A 22,857-nucleotide genomic window follows, 5' to 3' on the forward strand; every position below is an offset into this window, starting at 1 on the left:
GTTCCAGAGCTTAACTATTCATTGAGTGAAAAAATATTTCCTCCTATATCCTGTAGGAGGGTCAGTTTGATTGTGAGGTCCATTTTACAGAGACGTAGTGAACAACATAACATGGGCAACTGGATGCTACCCTATGCCCCTCTCAAATTGTTACTGTCTTGATGCCCTCAATGTGAAGGGGGCCCTAGATATGGTTTTTTCTGAGTAGGGGAAAGTTTCAGTTCTAGGCCCTTGGGGTGCAATGATTTAGAGCCACAGAAACTCTCTCTGCACTCAGAGTGGGGTTCCATACAGAAGTCTTTAGAGTAACTAAACCTCTTCAATACAACTGATATGGCAAACTTGGTGAAGAATCTGCAGTGTTCTTTCTCTCAAATGGTAACTCAGTCAGTCAGGATCTCCTTACTTTACTGTGGCAGGTTCTCCTAATGACAATATTATAGGGACTCATGTACAGATATTGCTTGTCCTGGAAATTCCTACTGAACTGTACCTCTGAAGACTAGATTCCTCTCCCTTCCTTTAAAGTTTTGGTGGTACATCTCCTCTCTTCCCTTTCCTCATTGACCTAGTTTCAAGGGATTTGTCTGTAGGAAGCACTCCTTTACCCTCTTCCAAAACTCCCTCAGCACTTGGGGGATAGGTGACTGGCAGGGGAGAGAGGAAGGTAATAGTGAAGGTGAAGAAAACTCATGGGGGAGAGTGCCAAGGTAATACACCAGCGTGCGTCCTCTACCTCTGTTAAGATGTAACTCATATACCAGCTATGCAATTAAAGAGCAATGCATTTTTTAAAAGCAATTGAACAGTGACTTAGCCAGTGGCAATGTTTATAATAATAAAAATGTGTTTCATTGTTATCATACTACTGGATATAAGCAATTGCCATCATTATCCATGTATAATATGTTTAAGTGCATTTTCTATGTAGTAAAAGAGAGGGTCCAAAAGTACATGGACCAAGACAGCAAAGAAAGCATAAAAGAGCCTTCATGACTGGAACAATCTTTAATGCAAAAGACTTGACATGGGAGGGACTGAGCTGCAAGGGCTGTGGTGGAAGCTGAGCCCTGCACAGGGTCTGTGTTGATAAACAATGAAACTACACTGCTAGAATGACTATTTTGGATTTCATTTATTAATACAACGGATATTGATTTGACCCCTGAGGCAGGCACTATTTTACACTGAAACACGGCCCATGTCTGGTCTTGTGTATTAAAGATTCTTTCATTGTTCCAGTCTTGAGGGCTCTTTTGTGCTTTCTAACTGCATTTTCTGCCACAGTCTAGCCAGCAGCTGGCCAGGTTTGAGCAAGACATTACTGGTCCTATTAAGTCACATGACTCTCTTAAGTTGCTTATACCTCTCTAATGTCACAGTGCTAGCCCCTCCCACTCAGCTGGGGTCTGTACCTACAGCGAATATTGTACTAAAACATAAGCCTATTATAAAGCATGCCTACTTGGTGTTGTACAGGAGTTATACATGTTTTCCAGCTTATTTTTATCATATATGGTCAGTTGACAAATGGTATAATGGGATCGTGCTTAGCTAAAATTGAGAAGTGATTAACAATTCTACAGACAGTGATATAAGTTTGGCAAGGCCAGATGGGGACTATAATTACTGTCAACAAGTGTCAGACACTGAGCACACTAATGGGCAGACTAGATGGACCATGCAGGTCTTTTTCTGCCGTCATCTACTATGTTACTATGTTACTATGAGGGGCATAATCGAACGAAAACGTCTATCTCCACGGGCTTTTATCTCCGAGAACGGGTCTGTGAAGGGGCGGACCGAACCGTATTTTCGGAAAAAATAGACGTCCATGTTTTATTCGACAATTTGTGAGCTGGGTGTTTTTGTTTTTCAGCGATAATGGAAAATGAAAGCGCCCAGCTCAAAAACGAATAAATTCAAGGCATTTGTTCGTGGGAGGGGCCAGGATTCGTAGTGCACTGGTCCCCCTCACATGCCAGGACACCAACCGGCCACCCTAGGGGGCACTTTTACAAAACCAAAAAAAAAGGTAAAAGAGCTCCCAGGTGCATAGCACCCTTCCCTTGTGTGTTGAGCCCCCCAAATCCCCTCAAAACCCACTGCCCACAAGTCTACACCATTACTATGGCCCTAAGGGGTGAAGGGGGGCACCTACATGTGGGTACAGTGGGTTTGGGGGGGGGGGGTTGGACGACTAAGCATTAAGCAGCACAATTGTAACAGGTAGGGAGGGATGGGTCTGGGTCCACCTGCCTGAAGTCCACTGCACCTCCTAACAACTGCTCCAGGGACCTGCCTACTGCTGCCAGGGAGGTGGGTATGACATTTGAGGGTGAACATAAAAAGTTGTGAAACATCATTTTTTGTGGTGGGAGGGGGTTAGTGACCACTGGGGGAGTCAGGGGAGGTCATCCCCGATTCCCTCTGGTGGTAATCTGGTCATTTAGGGCACTTTTTGGGGCCTTATTCGTGAAAAAACAGGGTCCAGGAAAAGTGCCCTAAATTCTAGCTACAAACGCATATTTTTTTCCCATTATCGGCGAAAGGCGCCCATCTCTGATCGGCCGATAACCACGCCCCAGTTCCGCCTTCAGCACGCCTTCGACACGCCCCCGTCAACTTTGTACGCTTCCGCGATGGAGTGCGGTTGAAAACGTCCAAGTTCGGCTTTCAATTATACCGTGTTATTCGTTTTTGTGAGATAAATGCCTATCTCCCGATTTAGGTCGCAATATAGGCGTTTTTGTCTTTCGATTATAAGCTGGATTGTGTCTTTTATTGTTAATTTCGGACAATATATTAACTTCGATTAATGCAATGTAAGAAGAATCATGTAACTGACTAGGCCTAAATCTGTTTGAGCAGAAGCATTGACCTGACTATAGAATGAATTCTCTAGAAATCACTGTCCTCCATCACAGAACTCATTCCACAAGATAGCATGCTTTTTTTGTCCCCCTGTTTTGAACTCTAGTTGCTATTCCAGTATGTGTCAGGAAGTTAAAGGACAATGTCTACTGAGATAACCATTGTCTGTATGTAACAGCTCAGTTTGAATGAGGGAAGGGGAGGAGATGGGTGGGGAAAGGAGAACTTGCACAAGCAAGCAGTTTTCATGCCTTTAGTATTTCCAATTGTTAACTTGAATTGCAGGCTATAAGTGTTTAAATAGACACTATAGAGGCCTAGAGAATGAGGCTAAATACCTTAGTAAATAGTAAATAAATACTAAGGAATCTACATTCCTACAATAGAAGTAACAGGATCTGCTTTGTAGCTCAGTACTTTTCGAGCTGGTTGTCTAAGGAACGTGGATCACTGGAAGTTTAGAGTAGGCAAACATTTGTCAAGGAGAATGTTGGTACTATAGGGTTTTAACAAGCTCCATTTCATAAGGAAGAGCTGAGCCAGTCCAGGTTTTATTCCACTGCTTCTGAGAAATTAGCATTGCAACTGAGAAATTAGAAGTTGAGTGTTTGGTTGTAAGACTAGAAACAAATGTAAATAAAAAAAGACATATATAACCCTTCATAAATTATGTGTGGATTGGCTTGGCTTGTTACCTAACCCTAAGGTACAGTGGATCCTGCCTGCTGACAGGAAGAAGGACAATATGACCTCTTGAGGTACCTTTTGGTCCAGTTTTTCTACAGTTCTAGATGATATGCAAGTCAAGCTGATCAGAACAAAACATACCATGCTCATTCAACCTATGCTGCTACTTCTACTGTTAGATTGATCAAATACCCACAAAGCTTATCAATTCATTAACATGTAACATATGAAGGAAAAGTCTTTTCTGGCAAGCAATAAACTGTTCAAATGCATGCATAAAAACAGATTTTTAATATATTTCTCTTTCCTTCTTTTCTTTTTCTCTCTTTTGGTATCTTTGTGTGAATGATTACTGTCTTTATCATATTTTGGCGTTCCTTTCTAACTTTTGAATATTTTGTTTGTAAACCACCCTATGATGTCCACAGAAAGGGCAGTATATGAAATTATAATAAACCATAAACCCTGTAAATAACCAAAGAAAAAATGCTGTAAGCAGAGTTTTCGTATGATAGGAATTGTCTTCTCTGAAAAAGATTGAAACAATGAACAAATAATACATTGACATAGCATTCTGATTTACAGGAGAAATTTTTGTTTTGTATTTTGCAGAAATGGACACAAAATCAAGAATATTAGCTGTGTTGAAGGGAATAGCAAAGTTCATTGCCCTGTTTGGTCTTCTCTACTTCTTCATATGCTCTTTGGATGTACTGAGTGCTGCCTTCCAGTTAGTAGGAGGTACTTAAGACTTTTAAGTGCTAATATAAATTAGGGATGACTTCCTTAATCCTGTTTTTTACAAGGTGAAGCAATCAAGCAAAAGGCAGTGACGTGGATAAACTCTGTAATTAAACTGGGGCAGGTGCATTTACCAGTCCTCTCAACTCTCAGTAAAAAGCCACAGAGCTGTCATGAAAGGCTAGGTGTGAAAATTTATTTCTGAGATTACCTTACAACGCTTCTTTCTCCTTTTCAGAAGTACACATATTTATTTAAAGGGAAGTACTCACAAATTACATACAAAACAGTTCCTTTGCTCCCTGTTTAAGCTCCCGTGGGTTGTGTGATCATTTTTCTGCTATTTCTTTTGACAAAGAATTTGTTAACCGTAAACCAAAACAAAAATGTTAGACAAATGTTTGGCCTTTTGCATGCCTTAAGTTGACATGTAATTCACTATTACAGAAACATTCACTTGCTGATTCACTAAGGTGTGTTGAGTTGATAAGGTTACTGCAACTTTTCAAACGTAATGTACACATTAAATCATTACATGCCACAACTTTCACTAATGTCTCGCTCTCTCCTTATATGGAGATGACCCTAGTAGTATTTTTGTAAAACTACTGCTAGGGGCAGAGGTACCATTTTGGATGCTAGCACAGGCCCAAGTGACAACAGAAGGGGATTGCTGCCTCCTGGGACTGCTGAACTGCAGGGCTGCCGAGAGAGGGGGCGGGGGGGGGGGGCAAAATTCCCTGGGCCCGGCCTCCAAGGGAGGGCCAGGGCCGGGGTCTCTCTCTCTCCTTCTCCTGACGGCCCTGAGTGATCACATCCCAACAGGAGCAGGAGAGAGAAAACTCCGGCGCCGGGCTCCCCTCCAGCGTTGCTCTTCGCTCACCTCTACTGCAGTGCCGAGCGACTGCGTTTCCCCCTCAGGAGCATGCTCGGTTTTGAAACCGAGAATGCCCGAAGAGAGAAAAAAGCAGCTGCAGGGGCAGGGCAGGCATGGAGTGAAGTGCGGTGCTGGATTCTTTTGCTGGTGGGGCCTTGGATCCCCGCCAGCCCCAAGGTATCTCAGTTGTGGCAGTGGTGATCCTGGGTGGAGGGGGGCGGAAGCGGCGACGATCTGGGGGGGGGGTGGCGATCCGGGGGAGGGGGCAGCGGTGGCAGCAGTCCTGCTCTGGGCCCAGCTCAGTCTCTCAGCAGCCCTGCTGAACTGCCAAGGCAAAGCCCCTGAGCCCTGGGGAGTAGATAGGGCTAAGGGGTGGAGTATTTCTGCCAAGGGGAGATGTGTCCAGATGGATCAGGGGGAATGAGAGCAGGAGGGGATCAGATCTTGGGAGGATCTGGAGGGGGAACAGGCAATCAGAGGGGAGGGGGGATTGGAAGGCCAAGGGTTGCGCCACCATGGCACATCACCTGTTAGCAGCCACACTATTGGACTACTGATAGCATGGCTGCACATACTGTCTCTTCTTTAGGTGGCAGTAACTGAAGTCACACTGTTAGCAGTTGTGACGAGTAGTGCACGGTAATGACTCGTGCACTAGTTATTACAGCAGGCCGTCCCGATCACACCCACGTATCACCTATTGCCATATTAAGCAGCTAGCATGGAATTTATTTTAATCACACAGGCTATTTTATCGCACATTATATGTAGCACAGATCTGTGCTAATGTTTAACGTGAGGCAAAAGCTTCAGTCAGCCTAGTAAAAGGGTTCCTATGGGTCTAGTATGCTGGGTTGTGTGCTTCTTCCTATGCTTCTTTGCAGCACCTTATCAGAAGAAGCAAGTGATCGTAAAGCAATTTGGTTACAGAAAAGCTTGTAATTTTTACTCTCTTCATGCAGTAATGAGCTTGTTATCTCCTTCTTTGTATGATTTAAAGACTAGCCATGAACACTAAGGTTTAGCATTGGTTGTCATCCATACTGAATACGTATTGAAAGGGAAGATGATAAACAGATGCAAAAGCAGTCAATTTTGCACACATTTAACAGTAGCAGAGAAGAGTGAATTGGCTGCATGAAAATCTATCTTATTCTCAGGAATTTTCAAATATGCATAATTAATTTCTGATTGTCTTCTTAACAAGCACATATGCAAAATGTATTTTACTGTTTACTGGAAATCTGCTACTCTAACCCAATGGATGTGCTTCCTTAGGTAAAGCTGCGGGCGAGATTTTCAAAAACAATGCTGTGTTGTCTAACCCCGTTGCTGGTTTGGTGATTGGAGTGCTGGTGACAGTCTTGGTGCAAAGCTCCAGCACATCGACATCCATTGTTGTCAGCATGGTATCTGCAAGCTGTAAGAAGACTCAAAATTTTGTTTTAATATAGTGATAAAAGTCTGCAAAGTTATGTGGTAGAAGCTGAATATTTGGATGTCCCTTAACCAATACTTGACGTATCATGCATAGATATCTTAGTTCTGATTTTGCAAAGCTAGCATATGGATGTCTGAAACTAAAGAATGTTCAAGTGGCAAGGGGGCGTGGTCTGGACATATTTTAGGTGGGACTAGGGCGGGCCCAAAAAAATAGACATCTATGTCCAAGAAGATGGATGTCTGGAGTTAGACCTGCTACTGTGGATGTCCAGGTTTCAGAAGAGTGCTCCTATTCAGCAGTACTGTACTCAGGGGCAAACTGACCATTCAGGCAGCCAGGCAGTGCTTGAGGGCACAGAGGCTGCCGCCGCACATAACAGCCCTTCCTGGTCCTGCCTTGAAGGGCCCTGGTGGTCTATTGGCCTCTGTGGGGGCAGGAAAAAATCCCACTCTTTCCTGCCCGCTGCTGCTACTCTGCCTGGCAGCACCACATTTTAAAAATGGCTGTGGCAGTCTGGAGAGACTGCCGAGACCCACGAGACTACAGCAGTAAGTCTCAACAGCCATTTTGAAAACATGGCAGTGCCAGACACAGTAGTGATAGCGGGCAGGAAAGAGTGGGGGTTCTTTCCTGCCCCAAAGAAACCACTAGGGCCTTTCAAGGTAGGGCCGGAGAGGGCCTACTGTGGCTCAGGGGTCTGTAATGTGTGGGAAGGGACGGCAACTGTGGCAGTGGGGGCGGGGGGGGGGTGGAATGTAGTGTGGGGGAGGGGTGGTGGTGCAGCAGTGGGGCTGTGGGCAGTGGCCAGGGGGCCCCAATGACCTTCACTGCCAGGGGGCCTGGACCACTGTCAGTCTGCCTCTGGCTGCACTGGAGGGATTAGGAGAGATCACCTCCTTCACCCAAAAGCAAAACTGGCAAGGGATACTGGGCTCTGTGACAACTTCAGCAGAAATAGTTGTCTGTTTCTAAAACGGTAACATAACTGTTTTGAGCTCCAGCACATAAACATCTATGTTGCCGTTTTATAACATGGAACATTCATATGCTGCAACAGAGATATTTGCGTTCCTGTGTCACCCCATTGATATTTGAGAAGTCTATTTTTCTATAATGGATGTTCATACTGCATGTCACGAGCATACAAATGTCCATTTCTCCATGTATTTAAAATAGATTCTACATTGGCAGATCCTGTTCTAAGATACTAGTGGAATTTCAGAGTTCCGACTTGGACATCTAAATTCCAAATGTGGTTGTAGTTACAATAGTAAAAGCATGAAACAAACATAAAACAACATAATAAAAAAATGACAACTAACAACAACTCTTCGAAAAGGAAAAAACACCCACGTTCCATTGCTATACAGTGATTCTGAGAGACTGAGATTTTCTCAAGCATATCCTGGTATAGGGGTGAGGGTCATTTCTGTCGTGGTATGCACAAAATTAAGGGCTCTGTTTAATAAGGTGCGCTGGCATTTGTAGTGTATGCTAAAAATTAGCCTGCACTAACCATTTAGATGCCCATAGGAATATTATGGGCATCTACACGGTTAGCACATGCTAATGCTTAGCATGTTCTAAAAATGCTAGCACACCACTAGTGCGGCTTAGTAATCAGGGCCCTAAACAATGTGGAAACGTTACCCCAGGTGAAAACTACATATACAACATAGTTGCTCCTGTCTATTTACTGCCTATTTATTTATTTAAGTTACATAGGATTTATAGTACCTTGAATTTCCTTTCATTTACTTAACAAAGTTTTCTTTACATTTGCCCATACAATTATGCTTGAGAAAAGGTAAATTGAATTTATACTTTTTTTTTTGTTTGTTTAATCTGATCTATGGTGGTAAGTGTTGGTAATTTGAACACTGGGTGAAAAATCCAGTCCTTTCAGTTATTGAATATTATTGCTGGGATAGCTCCTTACCTCCTGAACACTGACACTGTGGATCATAAGAACATAACAGTAGCTATACTGGGTCAGACCAGTGGTCCATCTAGCCCGTAACCTGTTTTCCAAACAGTAGCCAAGCCAAGTCACAAGTACCTGGCAGAAACCCAATTAGCAGCAACATTTCTGTGCTAGCAATCCCGGGGCAAGCAGTTGTTTCCCCATGTCTGTCCCAGTAGTAGACTATGGACTTTTCCAGAGCTTAACTATTCGTTGAGTTAAAAAAAATATTTCCTCCTATTTGTTTTAAAAGTATGTCCATGTAACTTCCTTGAGGGTCCCCTAGTCTTTGTACTTTTGGAACAAGTAAAAAATATAAAATTTTGATAAAATTAAAATTCTAAAGGATTTCTCAGCATCAGCTTATCACTAAAACCAAAGCTGAGTTTGGGTTTCTAGTAGAAAATAAAGCTATATGGAAAGGGATCATTATCAATCAGAAATAGGGAATGGGACTTGATATACTGCCTTTCTGTGGTTTTTCCAACTACATTCAAAGTGGTTTACATATTATATACAGGTACTTATTTTTATACCTGGGGCAATAGAGGGTTAAGTGACTTGCCCAGGGTCACAAGGAGCTGCAGTGGAAATGAACCCAGTTCCCCTGGAAAGAGGTCTGCTGCACTGACCACTAGGTTACCCCTCCAGTCCACTAGGTTACCCCTCCAGTAAGTGCAAGTATTCTTGCTCTGACAGCAGTCGCTGTCTGTGTCAGGCATTTACGGCATTCCACCATTCCTCAGAGTTCTGATTCCATGTTCATGCCTCCTTTCTGCATTCTGTTTCGCAGTGCTGACAGTCAGAACAGCTATTCCTATTATTATGGGAGCCAATATTGGAACCTCTGTCACCAACACAATCGTAGCTCTGATGCAGTCCGGAGACCGGAACGAGTTCAGAAGGTACAGTCCAATGCCACTTTTCATTTTAGCCCATCGGAAAATGAAATGTTAGAATTGAGTGGCCCGATTGCCTGAGGTTTAATCATAGCCATTTGGTCTAAGAACTGCAATTACACAGCATGGCATCTTACTGATCTCCTCCTCCAAGAAAGAGTAGTGCTATTGTGGAAATCAGACTTTTAAAGTTTTAGTGACAGGTGTAGATGTGTTTGAAAACAGAAGATGCTCACTAGCTTTCTGCTTGTGTAGAGAAGGAACAGAGCCTTTGTCTGTACCACAAACAGGCTCTTACTTCCTAAAAATAGTTACATAAAAGGCATGAAGGAGTAGCAATAAGGAAAGGCATCTTTCTAGACCACTTCTGAATGCGTTTTGTGAACTGGGAGTTAGAATACTCCCAGAATAGAGGCCTCATTTCAAGTGTTAGATATATTAGATAATGTATATAATTGGAGGATAAACAAGGAATAGTACTGTTTATAATATGCAACTTAGATAATACAATTAACATTTCTTTCTGGAGAAATATTTATTTATTTATTGCATTTGTGCCCCACATTTTCCCACCTGGAGTAAGTTCATTGTGGCTTACAGGTTACATAGGAAAGCAGGTTACATGTTGAAGGGCAGTTTGCTGCTATGAGGTTTGTGGGAGATAGATGGTATAGGATCTTGTAGACTAATGAATCAGGTTCTGTTTCACAGTCAATTAACGAGTTGTGACACCTCGCAGCTTCCTCCAGTTTTTTTATACTTCCAGCTCAATTACAACCAGGGCTGGGATCTGGCCCCATGAGCCTTCACTTGCAGCTACTCAGAGATCCTTCCTCTGTTTTATATCCCTTGTGCCTCCAAAACACTTACCCCCAGATTCTTTATATGATGCCTAAAATTGGTTAACAAGCCAGTTGGCTAACAATCCAAGATGTGTGCCCAACTAAATTGGCTAACAAGCCAAATAGTGTTACTAATCGGCACCAATTTGGAATGGGGTGCACATCTTGCTACACACCATTCTATAGCAATGTGTTCCCAAATCCCACAGCGCACAACTCGAAAAGGAATGTGGCCATGAGAAGTGCATGGGCAGGTCAGGGGCATTCCTAAATTTTGCGCACAGTGTTAAAGAACACTGGGTCCAAATTGGGTGCTGGGAATTACACCTGGTTTCAGCAGGCATAAGTCCTGGCACCTAATTTTGGGCACTGAATTGGACACTCAATGCTATTCTATAATGGGTACTCATCTTTGAGTGCTCATTATAGAATGGCATTGATTTTTTGGGGGGGCTCTGATTTTTGAGTGCCATTTACTGAATCTAGCCCTAAGTCTGCTTATTGCAGTGATGATCCTGGGCATGGAGGCCATGTACCAGAACAGATCCTGCAATCATGAGCACTTAATCCAGCCAGTAGGTGTCACTGTGAAGCAATGATCATTTCCAGCTCCAAAGATTCACCTTATTTATTTAGATTTTGCTCACACCTTTTTCCAGTAGTAGCTCAAGGTGAGTTACATTCAGGTACTCTGGATATTTCTCTGTCCCAGGAGAGCTCACAATCTAAGTTTGTACCTGAGGCAATGGAGGGTTAAGTGACTTGCCCAAGATCACAAGGAGCAGCAATAGGATTTGAACCGGCCACCTCTGGATTGCAAGACTGGTGCTCTAACCACTAGGCCACTCTTCCACTCCCTTAGTTTACCACATTCAAATGAACTAACATGGCAACTACAATACTTGCTATAAATTTCTTTATAAAATATATTCAGCTAGATTCTATACATGACTCCTAAAATATATTCGGCTAGATTCTATACATGACACCTAAAAAATCGGCACTGAAAAAAACCCCTTAAGTAGCATTCTTATAAGCTGTGCCTGAAGTTCGGCGTGGTTTATAGAATTAACGCTTAAGTGGAGAAGTTGCATATAAATTTAGGCACCACCATTTGCACCAATGAAAACGTGGTGTAAATGCCCATGACTAAATTTATGTGTGGCACTGCTATTCTACAATTACACATGTAACTCAAAGCCACGTCCCTGCTCCGCCCCAAAACACCCAGGACCCTCCCATTTCCGTACCCCCTTTTTCAGGCCACATGTAAATTTTTAGCGTGGATCCCACCCCTAACGCTACACAGATAAGTCCCAATTAAATCTAACTAGTGCTGATAATTGCTTGTTAAAAAGCCAATTATTGGCACTAATTGACTCGGTATTCTATTGAATTGCACACGCAAATCGGGAACATTCCTAAATTTGCAAGCACAATTTTCGATGACTTCTACAGAATCAAGGGAATTGTGCCCACTGTATATCACTGTATATCTTGGCTAATCAAAAAGGCTGTGCCCCTTAACTGTATTAAGGCCCCTATACCAACTTGAGCTATATTTTCTCAGTTAATGCGTGTTAACTGCAAAAGTTAACCGCAGAAATTAAAAAAAACCCTCTGTGTTAAGGGTAGGGGTCACTCCTGGCACTTCGTGAAAGGCACTATGCAGTTAACCTGAGGCAGTGGTCACTACCATGCATTAAAAGCACAGCCAATAACATGGAATGTGTTATCTACACCTCTGAAAGTGTGGTCAACTTTCTATGTTATCTTCCATGTTGCAACTTAACATGTGGTAGTGACATCTGAGTTAACTGTAAGGCACATGTCTCTCCCCTTCCCCGCCCATCCCTCACCCCCTAATTGGAATTTTCGAACCCGCACAAAGAGTTTGCACTTAACACATAGTAAACGCAAAAGTTAAGGTGTGTTATATAGAAACCTCTGTGTTAACTGTAGGAGGCAGTCCCAACACTTTGGGGAAGGCAATTGCAGTTACTGCTAAGAAAAGTTGCTTTCATGTGTAAATGGCATGGCAGGTAATGCACAAGGCACTTAGCTATACATTCTAACCTGGTGATAACCATTATATGTAATCTGAGACATTAGAAGTTAATGTGGTGATAATTTACACATAAACTATAAGTTATACATAAACTGTAATGCACATTTGCCACCTATTCCCAACTCATAATGATGATTTCCACAGTAGGTGTTTAATGCAGCAATTAGTGCTCACTAATTGTTAACTTGGCACATTAACTATGTCTCTATGATAATCTAGTTTGATTCTTAACCTTTTCAGAACTGGGTATCTGTCACTGACAAATTGATGCAAATGACTGTACATCAACCTGCTAATTCACTAATGCTATTATTATGTTAATGAATCAATAACTATATTTGTGGATAGCAGTAAATATAATAAAGTTAATTCCAATTTTAGGAGGGTGATTACAGTTAGAACTAAGGAGAAGTTTGATGTAGGGAAAATAACTGCCTGCCAGTGAGGCTATCACCCTCACAGTGAAGACAAGAAGGGAGACAGAGACTATATTCATTGTTCATCTGTTTTACAGGGCTTTTGCTGGTGCCACAGTCCATGATTTCTTTAATTGGCTCTCAGTGTTGGTACTGTTGCCTATTGAAGTAATCACTGGCTATCTCTACTACCTCACAAATGCGATAATTAAAACCTTTAACATCAAGGGCGGTGAAGATACCCCTGACTTATTGAAAGTCATCACGGATCCCTTAACCAAACTAATTGTTCAGGTAGGGTCTTTATAATATTCCTATACTGTGTTTTTCTGACATTTTCACCCTTTGTGACTACTGCTTATCATCTTTGTATCAGATAAATAATGCAGAAAGGAAACCAAAGATGTTACAAAAAGACAAAACAAAGCAAGTGTTAGAATCCTTGTCAGTTTTCCTCCTTGTGTCTAAGGTTACCCGTTCTGCTGCCATTCTCTAGTTGTAATAACAATAATATCATTTCTTTGCATTTTGCCTTTTCTAAGCTCTCATGCAATGTGCAAGCCAGTGTGTAGGTTTTTGTTCCAGAGCTGTTTATTGCATGTTTCTGGAGAAGGTATGAGCAAACCTCCTCTCACTTGATTTGGGATGGGGTAGTATACGATGGTTTCACAAAATGCAACTATTGAATGAGAGAATGATCTAGTTAAATGCAATGTTGACAAACAAGTGAGAACAGAGAGGTCTACAGTGCATACAGAAAGATATATCTGCTATACAAAACATGGTACAAATTCCATGTAGTATTATGCCCAGATCTGTAGGTAATATTGGCGAATAAGAGTAAGAGCGTAGGCAGGATGGGTCTGGCTATACTAATGGGGGTTTTCCTTGGCAAAGCTTAGAGCAAAACATGATTCTTGTCAGAGAATTATTCCTCCGAGCCAACAATATTTCAGAGAAGTGAAAAAGTATTTATAAATTTCATATTAATGAGAAAAGATATAAGAAGGGAACAATTTGATAATTTGAGGGACCGATGAAGAGGTTGGTGAATAAACCTTAATAATATGAGTTTGGTCCATTGAGTTTCACCACTGAGATCCACATTCTAATTCATAAATATTTGCCTGTGAACTCCAGCTGTATTAACCCATTAGTGCCCAATGTTCCCATAATAAGTCTGGGAACATATTGATTTGTTCCCATATGGGAACATTGGGCACTAATGGGTTAATAAGTTTGGGTATTGATTTGGCTGGAAGTATAACTATTGCCAGTGATAGAAGGTTGACCAGAATAATATAATCACACTTCAGTGTAAAGGCAGGCTAGAGTAAGGGTTCCCGTGATCTAGAGTCTGCATCATAAATTGTGGGAGGTGATACTTAAGCACATATGCAGCTGCAATCAAAGCAAAGCAACAGATCCTGACAGCCACACCAACTCAAAGAACCATTAGAGTATTTTTACCTGCAGAAAGATTAGCTAATTTTAAAATAACCCATTTACCCTTTTAAATGAATTTTGTATGACGTCCAGTTATGGGGTTTTTAAAGGATTGCTGTGAAATGTATTTATTTGGGTTTAGTTTACATTCAGGTACACTGGGTATTTCCCTGTCCCTGGAGGGCTTACAGTCTAAGGGCCCCTTTTACTAAGCTGCGGCAAAAGGGGGGTTTTTGATGCACGCCGAGGCACCCTTTTACCGTAGTGGGTAAAAGGTAGGTCTTGCTTTTTTTGAGGAAATGACACTGCCCGATTACTGCCGGGTACACACTGGTGCTACAAAAGTAAATATATTTATGTAGCACTGGATATGATGGCATGCTGGGGGGTGGGAACTACCGCTGGTACTTCCTTCTTACCACTGCTTTGTAAAAAGGGCCCTCCCTTTGTATCTGAGGCACTGGAGGGTGTGGTGGGAGGCGGGGATAGTGCTGGGCAGACTTATACGGTCTGTGCCCTGAAGAGGACAGGTACAAATCAAGGTAGGGTATACACAAAAACTAGCACATATGAGTATATCTTATTGGGCAGACTGGATGGACCAAGCAGGTCTTTTTCTGCCGTCATCTACTATGTTACTATGTAAGTGACTTGCCCAAGATCACAAGGCACAGCAGTGGGATTTGAACCAGGCACCTCTGGACAGCAAGACCAGTGCTCTAACCACTAGACCAGTCCTCCATGCTGAGTTTAGTTATTAAAAACTTTAATGTAAACTCTTTGGAGGGGCAGAAGGGCTAGGTGCTGAAAGTTATTTTTTTTGGGGGGGAGGGAAAGGGATGCAAGGCTGAAGGTGAGGCACCCAATACTCTTGCACAGGTCCTAAAGAAGAAAGAAAGATGACAGAAATGTTTAACAACCATAGAAATATAATGAATTCATAAGAGGCAAACATTTCATGCTGAAAGGTATATTGAAGAAGAAGTTGTGAAGCTGGAAGGAGAAAGGCTCAGGACTACCACAAGAAAGTGTTTCATTATTGAAAGAGTAATAGAGGTACTGAACAGTCTTCTAATGGAGCTGCTGGAAATAAAACTGATACAGCCATTGTACGCTATGAATCCCGATTTCTACAAGTGAATAAATACTTGGTTTGATTTACTGGGTAACTGGAATTGTTTCAACAAATTTGAACACAATTGTTTTAAATCCAGATTTAGCTATATAGCTTGAGATTTAATGTTTAAATTTAATAAGTTCTTTACTATTATTGGATGAAGCAGTATGATATGTAATATATTTTCAAGATGATAGTGATCGGGCATGACATTTATGTCCATATTCACAGGTTCAAGCTATTGGAAGTATTCAAAGTCAGTACAGCTTCTAAATCTTGGTCTATAAATGCAACACTGAGGGCCCTGTTTACTAAGGTGCTCTTAACATTTATAGCATGTGCTAAATGCTAGAGCCACCCATATATTCATATGGGTGTCTCTAGTGTTAGCATGTGCTAATGTTTAGCACACGCTAAAAACACTAGCACACCTGTAACACGGCTTAGTAAACAGGGCCCTGAATATTTGACAAAAAGGGCAAATTTATGAATATTCATCACCGATTTGGCTCCAAACCATACAAATCTGTGAAATATGGATATTCAGTTTTCACATAATCTATTTTTATTTGACCTGATTTGCCGCCTAGTCTGGCATGATTCTCATCATCCAAATATCCCTTGTCTTATCAGCTTGCACTTGGACTTAACCCAGATCAGGTTAGCCATCTTGATGTGTTTAGTATTGTAAATCACATTCAGATTCCATATTATAACCCCGTGTGGGTATATGCAGCCCAAGGAATGCAAATAATGAGCTATTACTGTGAATTTTATTATTAAAATTTAGTCATGGGCTGTGGATTAATGATCTGGCTATCTTTACAGCACTGTGAAGGACTAGTGATTCTTGGAACTGCTCACTTACAACGGGGTAATGCCAAGAAGTTTAAAAGTTATCAACTATAATTATTACAGCCATGATGTAATCAAGGAGTCCATCTGCTGGAAGGGAGGGTGCCATCTGATCCTGGGGGAAAGGAGATAGGTGCACTATGATTCACTCTGGCTGTGAGTGCAATCAATGACTTAAATGGACTTTTGCAAGCAACCGGGAGAGTGTGTCTCGGTACCGCCCCGATATTTTTCTTAGTGTTCTTGATGGAACTGCAGCCACAGCAAAACTGATTCAAGGTGATTTTATGCAAATAGAGTTCTTAACATTTCCTGTCATGCAGGCACATGCCTAGCATCAATGATAGTAAAAGGGCATCTTGGAAACAAGCCATAATTACAGCTTGGGTAATCCCTTTCTTGTTTGCTTTTCTTAGCTGGATAAAAATGTAATATCTGACATTGCGCTGGGAGATGATGCAGCGGAAAACAAGAGCCTAATAAAGTCCTGGTGCTCTGGCAAAACAGTGGTAGGCATGGTTTATTTCTCTCCTTTTCTTAAATAACTAAAATGTATCCCGTCTTAGCAAAGCAATGTCTGTGGAACAGGAAACAATTGTATCAACAAGAAATAGCTGATTGCAAGTTATTTGTGTGTGTTTGCAAAGGTCACTGAGACAGTCTAATTCTGTATCAGTTGCTTATCAAAGTTTCTGTGGATGTGACACCATTCGCGGAGCCACAGAAAAGCCTGCCCTTGGAGGTGCAGGCTGATGACGTGTCTGTGGAGGGCCCGCCCAGGTCACAATCCATAGTTTATGAAACCCTGTTCTATATATTCACAGGATGGCATTTACAATAGGTGCCATTTTTCAACTTGTGCATAAATTAACATATATTATTTGCCTTTCTATGAATTAATCTCTAGGTTAATACATGTTAAATTTTTCATGCACTAATTTAAGATCCACAAATGAGTCAAATGTGTGCTGATGAATGCACATCCCTCCTGAATAGGCAAAGAGAATAAAGTGCCATGCTTAGGTAAATGGAAAGGAATATTGAAAGGGACCATATCATCAGCTCTTTCAGTGTTAGGTACAGTGGATAAGTGCACTGTAGTAGGCCCGATTGCCAGGCCTACAACATTGAATTTGTGGCGCAATGCAGCTTCTTTAAGCTAGGTTGAGAGGACCCCACCTTCCCAGTCGCATACCCCAACTGCTGTATCTTGGTCCTCCTTAGTAGAAACTGGTAGCAGCAGTCCTCAAGGGTCAGTAGTTTCACCATCTTCAGGAATGCCTAAGGAGGTTGTTTTTCCTTTTCACTATTTGGATTCTAGTTTGAAAATGCCTCCTCAAGAAATTTCCTTGAAAGAAATTTGGCTTGTTGTTTTAAAAACTGAGGAATTGCTTAAGTCCACCATGGCTAGTCTATGTATTTTTACTTCAGAGGCTGCCTTCAAATGTAAGGACTTGGAATCTTAAAACTTACTCTCAGTGGCCCTTTCCCTAACAGGTGTTAAGCCCTCATTTTCAGCTGTTAGTTATAAGACACTTCTAGAAGATTCTTTTGTTATCAGGCAGTACATTTGTGGCTTTCCTTACCTTTGGTTCTTCATCTGTTTCATAAGAATCTGAAGACTTACCTATTTAAGAAATTCTTAGTTTAACTGTCTGCTTTATTGTTTTTATATTTTTTATATTACCCACTTTGTACCACTGTTTTGTGGGAGTTAGTGGTATACAAGAACCATATTACATTACATTAGAAAGCAGATTTAGCATGTGAGAAAAGCATTGTACAGAATTTTGCCTGTTAGCGTATGCTAACATGTTAACTATTTTTAAAAAAATATTTTTTGGAGGTGCAAGTCATGGGCAGGGAATGGGAGTGGAAGCGTTATCCAGCTTGCATGTTCTGATTAGCATGCAATAGGGGGTTCTGTAAATGGCGTAAAAAATGTAGGTGCATCAGAATAAGGCACATAGCAATATTCTATAAACCATGTCTACAGTAAGATGCGGTTTATAGAATAACGCATAAGCCAGGGGAATGCACATACATTTAGGTGTGGACATTTACGCCTCTAAAACCCTAGTGTAAATATCTGTGCCTAAATGTACATGCCTTCCCCTGAATTCTATAGCAATGCAAGTAAATTTGATTGACACACTGACATGCCTACACTCCTTCCATGGCCATGCCCTTTTTTCAGCTACGCATGTTGGAATTTACACGTGTCTCTTTTTAGAATACACATAAAAAGAAGCGCATGTAAATTCCAATTATTGCCAATTAGCGATGATAATTCATTATTATTGGCCAATTATCAGCACTAATTGGCTTGTTGCTCAATTAGCCCTAACTGAATAACACAGGGTTAATGTGGGAGCCATTTAGCACCTCTTAAATATGTCTGTTCCATTTTACTTATGCATGTTTACTTGTAACCCGCTTAGGTGAAAGGTAGGCTATAAATGTTATAAATAAATACTGTTAATTTTTTTCAGTTAGCATTAGCATACAACCTGAAAAAAAAAGAAAGGAAGAAGCCTACAAAATATGGGGGTCCTTTTACAAAGCAGTGGTAAGCACAAGCACGTGCTTACTGTAGGTTAAAAACACCTACTGCAGGATGAGCTGAAGTGCTCTGTGGTAGTTCAGGGACTGGTTCTTGCTTCCCATGTGCTAAAAAATTGAAATATTTTTTAGCACTGTCTGGGAGCATGTTGGGGGGTAAAGAGTAGGCGTGCCCAGCGCTAATCAGCTAGCACAGCTGCATCACTGTGTGCTAACCAATTAGCCTATGGTTAGCGTGGGAACCCTTACTAGGTGTTAATAAGGGCTCCTGCACTAATGGCAATGTGCTAATTGGGAAATTAGCATGTGGCTATTAATTGAACAAATGGAAAATGCTGTCATTTTACAGCCATGCTAAAAGTGGCCTCAGCGCTCGGGAAACCCATGCGCTAGTAATAGCACAGGCCAGTTTTTAGCACAGCTTAGTAGAAGGGCCCCATGCTGAGGTAAATCTGGGCTTAGTACACGAGAAAGCCCCACGTTAGAATATGCTAAGCCCAGATTTTACCACAGCTTAGTCAAAAGTCACCTTAGTAAATATGGAGGCCAAAATGCAATCTTCATCAATTTGCTTTATAAAAGACTTGTTCTCTTTACATTGTAAAGTTGAAATCTTACAGAATACTTATAGAATGAGAAATCTTCATTTTCTCTTTTCCAATAGTATACTTTTTTTCTCCTGAGATTTTTTAAATAAAGAAATGCTTTAAGGAAACTGTCTTTATCAAATAGTGAGGAGATGAGGCATGTTAAATGTTTGTTGTATAATTTGCACTTAGTGCCCATTATCCAGGTGCCTAAAGTCTGGTGCTGTTTCTTGAATCTACCCCAAACAGAAAAGGTGCTTTCCATAGCAGGAAGGATTGTTTTACAGGGAAATAGATCCCCCCTCCCCCCCCCCCCCCCCCCCCCCCCCCCGCCCACCAAAGCACATGTACCTTAGCCTTTAATTTGTCTGGATTTTTGTTGAATGATTTGGTAGAAATGCACATGAAAAACAATTTTGGTTCATTTTTGGATCAATTTTGGTGGCTTTTGGACCATTATCAAACATTGTTTTCATTTGCATATACAATTTTTTTAGTTGTATAAATCAACTTAACTGCATTAATTCTGGTTTTATGTGATAACTTCAATTTAGTGCAGTTTCTTTATGTATATTAAAATAATTGGAATCAAAACCTCAAATCAAATACACTAGAGTGGGGCATAAAGACTGTCATAGCTGGTCATAGTCATATACCCTACCTATCACCCAGGGATTTAAGGCCTGGCAGATTTTAATTAGATATAATTCCCAGTAAAATCTGTGATTAGAGGCTTAATTTTCCCTTGGCCACCCAGATCAGCTTGATATCATATTTATGTTCATCTTCTGTTTAAAAAAAAAATCTTTTTAATCCCATTCATTTCATTGGAGAATGTTGTTCAGTGAATACTATGATTTTTCCTATCTTGCAGACTCTGACAAATGTTACCATTAAAAACTGCACAGCTCCTGACATCTGCTGGAAGGAAGCAAATATTACAGATAAAGTAAGATGTAAGTGGCCCAGCGAGTATATTAAGCTGTTTTTCACTTGATCCTCTAACGTGAACTAGTTGTAATATGTATTTAGCATTTGTGTACTGCCAGGAGGGTGACCTTGATTTAATTTCTTGCTCCTATTCCTTGGGTCAATAGTAGCGCTTTAGAAATGTCAAGTAGTAGTAGTAATAGGGACTGAAGGTCCTGCAAAAGCACTAATTAAAGGCCCTGGTGGGGGAGGAGTCTCACCCATGCTTACAGATTGATAGCAGGAAGCAGCTTTCCATGCCCACCAGTAGGAGGTTCAATGCTGTAATGGAAAGGCTAGAGAAGAGGGGAGGAGTGGGATTAAAATTAGGATAAAACCTGAGTAGCTAACCAGTATTGGATGCCTCAGTCTCAAATTCTATCCCACCTTATTCTCTGCCCCCTCCCCCCTATTAATGGCAATTTCCATATGTAGCAAACCTCTGAGATTGGCAAGGCTGAGGGATACCCAGGGACCAGTATGTAACTAATATAGCAATGTCTGTGACCAAAATTGGAGAAGTAGCCTAGTGGTTAGTGCAGTGGACTTTGAACCTGGTGAGCTGGATTTGATTCCCACTGCAGCTCCTTGTGACTCTGAGCAAGTCACTTAACCCTCCATTACCTCAGGTATAAAATAAATACATGTGTATAATATGTAAACCGCTTTGATTATAACCACAGAAAGGCAGTATATCAAGTCTCTTTCTCTAATCTAATTCACCCCAAACTTCTCTGTCATTGCACACTGAGTGCAATACATTCAAAAGAACTGGAGACTGTCTTAGTTTATAGTAAAAGTCCCTTTCAATAGTCTCCCCAGTAATGCACAAAAAATAAACAAGAGGAGAAATAAGAAAACAATAAGAGGAACAGTCCATCAGAACAAAGTTGCAAAAGGAATCAAATAACTTCATTAGATTGATTACTCTTGGTCTTCACCAATAATAGTGTGCAAGTGTGCACTCTTATTAAAGGGTATGAACTATGTGTAAAGAGGGGCACACTTTTCTTACATTGTGCACACACATGTGAAAAAGAATGCCCTCTTTTTAAAGAGTGTGCACTTTTTCATGATAGTGCACGCATGTGTGGTGGTTCGTGCATGTGTACAGTATCAGGAAAACAGTGTGTCCTCTTTCACATATTATGCACTCTTTAAGAAAAGTGCACCCTTTAAAACATAGTATGCACGCATAGTATGCATAGTAGTGCACACTCTTAACAACATTTGATCCAGAAGGAAAAAAATACCTTGAAAAAAAAAAATGACACCAAAATGTTTTGGCTGCCCATCCCTACTTTCCACCTCAAACTCAAGCATCTTTCACAGGCTGATAGTTGTAATAAACCGTACTCCTTCTTATGGTACCTTTATCCCCCTTGGTTGGTTGTAACCTCTATCTCCTTTATCAGTTGGTTAGACCCAATGGGCAAATGTTTTCACAGCAGTGTTCTAAGGACCATCATGCTTAAAATTCAAGGGAACTGATTGTCTAGCTTTGTGATTATATGACCTACTAGCTTACCTTGGTACCTTCCGGAACCATCTGGTTTTTTTTAATGACAGAAAGTATTTCTTATGCTGTGTGACATCACGGACTACTATGCTTCCACTAGCACATAATAAATGTTCCAAGTAAAAATGAAGAGCCCTGTTTAACAAAAGTAACATAATTTGCATGGGTGTAAAATTCAGAATATTATGCATCGATTTCCCCTTTAAGACTTGTGGTTAACAGGTCAACTGGTTGATGAACAGGACTATTCACTAAAGTAACCGTGGTAAGATTAACCTAGGTTGCTCTGTTGTTAGCACTTTGTTAATTGCCACAGCCCATTATATTGAAAGGGGCCAATTTATTAATCTACAGTAAGATTAATGTTCTCTGCACTTACTGCAATTCAGTGACTAGTCCTGAAATGATATGAATCACATGAATCACCTTGAGGAGAACCAATCTGTCCTGCGCTCACTCCGTGCAGACATGTACAGTGGTGGAAGTAAGTATTTGATCCCTTGCTGATTTTGTAAGTTTGCCCACTGACAAAGACATGAGCAGCCCATAATTGAAGGGTAGGTTATTGGTAACAGTGAGAGATAGCACATCACAAATTAAATCCGGAAAATCACATTGTGGAAAGTATATGAATTTATTTGCATTCTGCAGAGGGAAATAAGTATTTAATCCCTCTGGCAAACAAGACCTAATACTTGGTGGCAAAACCCTTGTTGGCAAGCACAGCGGTCAGACGTCTTCTGTAGTTGATGATGAGGTTTGCACACATGTCAGGAGGAATTTTGGTCCACTCCTCTTTGCAGATCATCTCTAAATCATTAAGAGTTCTGGGCTGTCGCTTGGCAACTCGCAGCTTCAGCTCCCTCCATAAGTTTTCAATGGGATTAAGGTCTGGTGACTGGCTAGGCCACTCCATGACCCTAATGTGCTTCTTCCTGAGCCACTCCTTTGTTGCCTTGGCTGTATGTTTTGGGTCATTGTCGTGCTGGAA

At 41.2% G+C, this 22,857-nt stretch overlaps 1 protein-coding gene across 2 annotated transcripts in view; it reads left to right on the plus strand.

Annotated features, from left to right (window-relative positions):
* The window catches only part of SLC34A2 (solute carrier family 34 member 2), a 45,181-nt gene that overhangs the window by 12,988 nt on the left and 9,336 nt on the right, over positions 1-22,857 (plus strand). For both annotated transcript variants that reach the window (XM_030191254.1, XM_030191253.1), the window contains 6 exons: positions 4,174-4,302; positions 6,458-6,601; positions 9,380-9,491; positions 12,910-13,105; positions 16,646-16,738; positions 20,253-20,334. In XM_030191254.1, coding sequence (XP_030047114.1) covers positions 4,174-4,302; positions 6,458-6,601; positions 9,380-9,491; positions 12,910-13,105; positions 16,646-16,738; positions 20,253-20,334 — 756 coding nt within the window. The remainder of the gene's footprint in view (positions 1-4,173; positions 4,303-6,457; positions 6,602-9,379; positions 9,492-12,909; positions 13,106-16,645; positions 16,739-20,252; positions 20,335-22,857) is intronic.

Source organism: Microcaecilia unicolor, chromosome 2, assembly GCF_901765095.1.
Source record: "Microcaecilia unicolor chromosome 2, aMicUni1.1, whole genome shotgun sequence".
In the NCBI taxonomy this organism is placed as follows: Eukaryota; Metazoa; Chordata; class Amphibia; order Gymnophiona; family Siphonopidae; genus Microcaecilia; species Microcaecilia unicolor.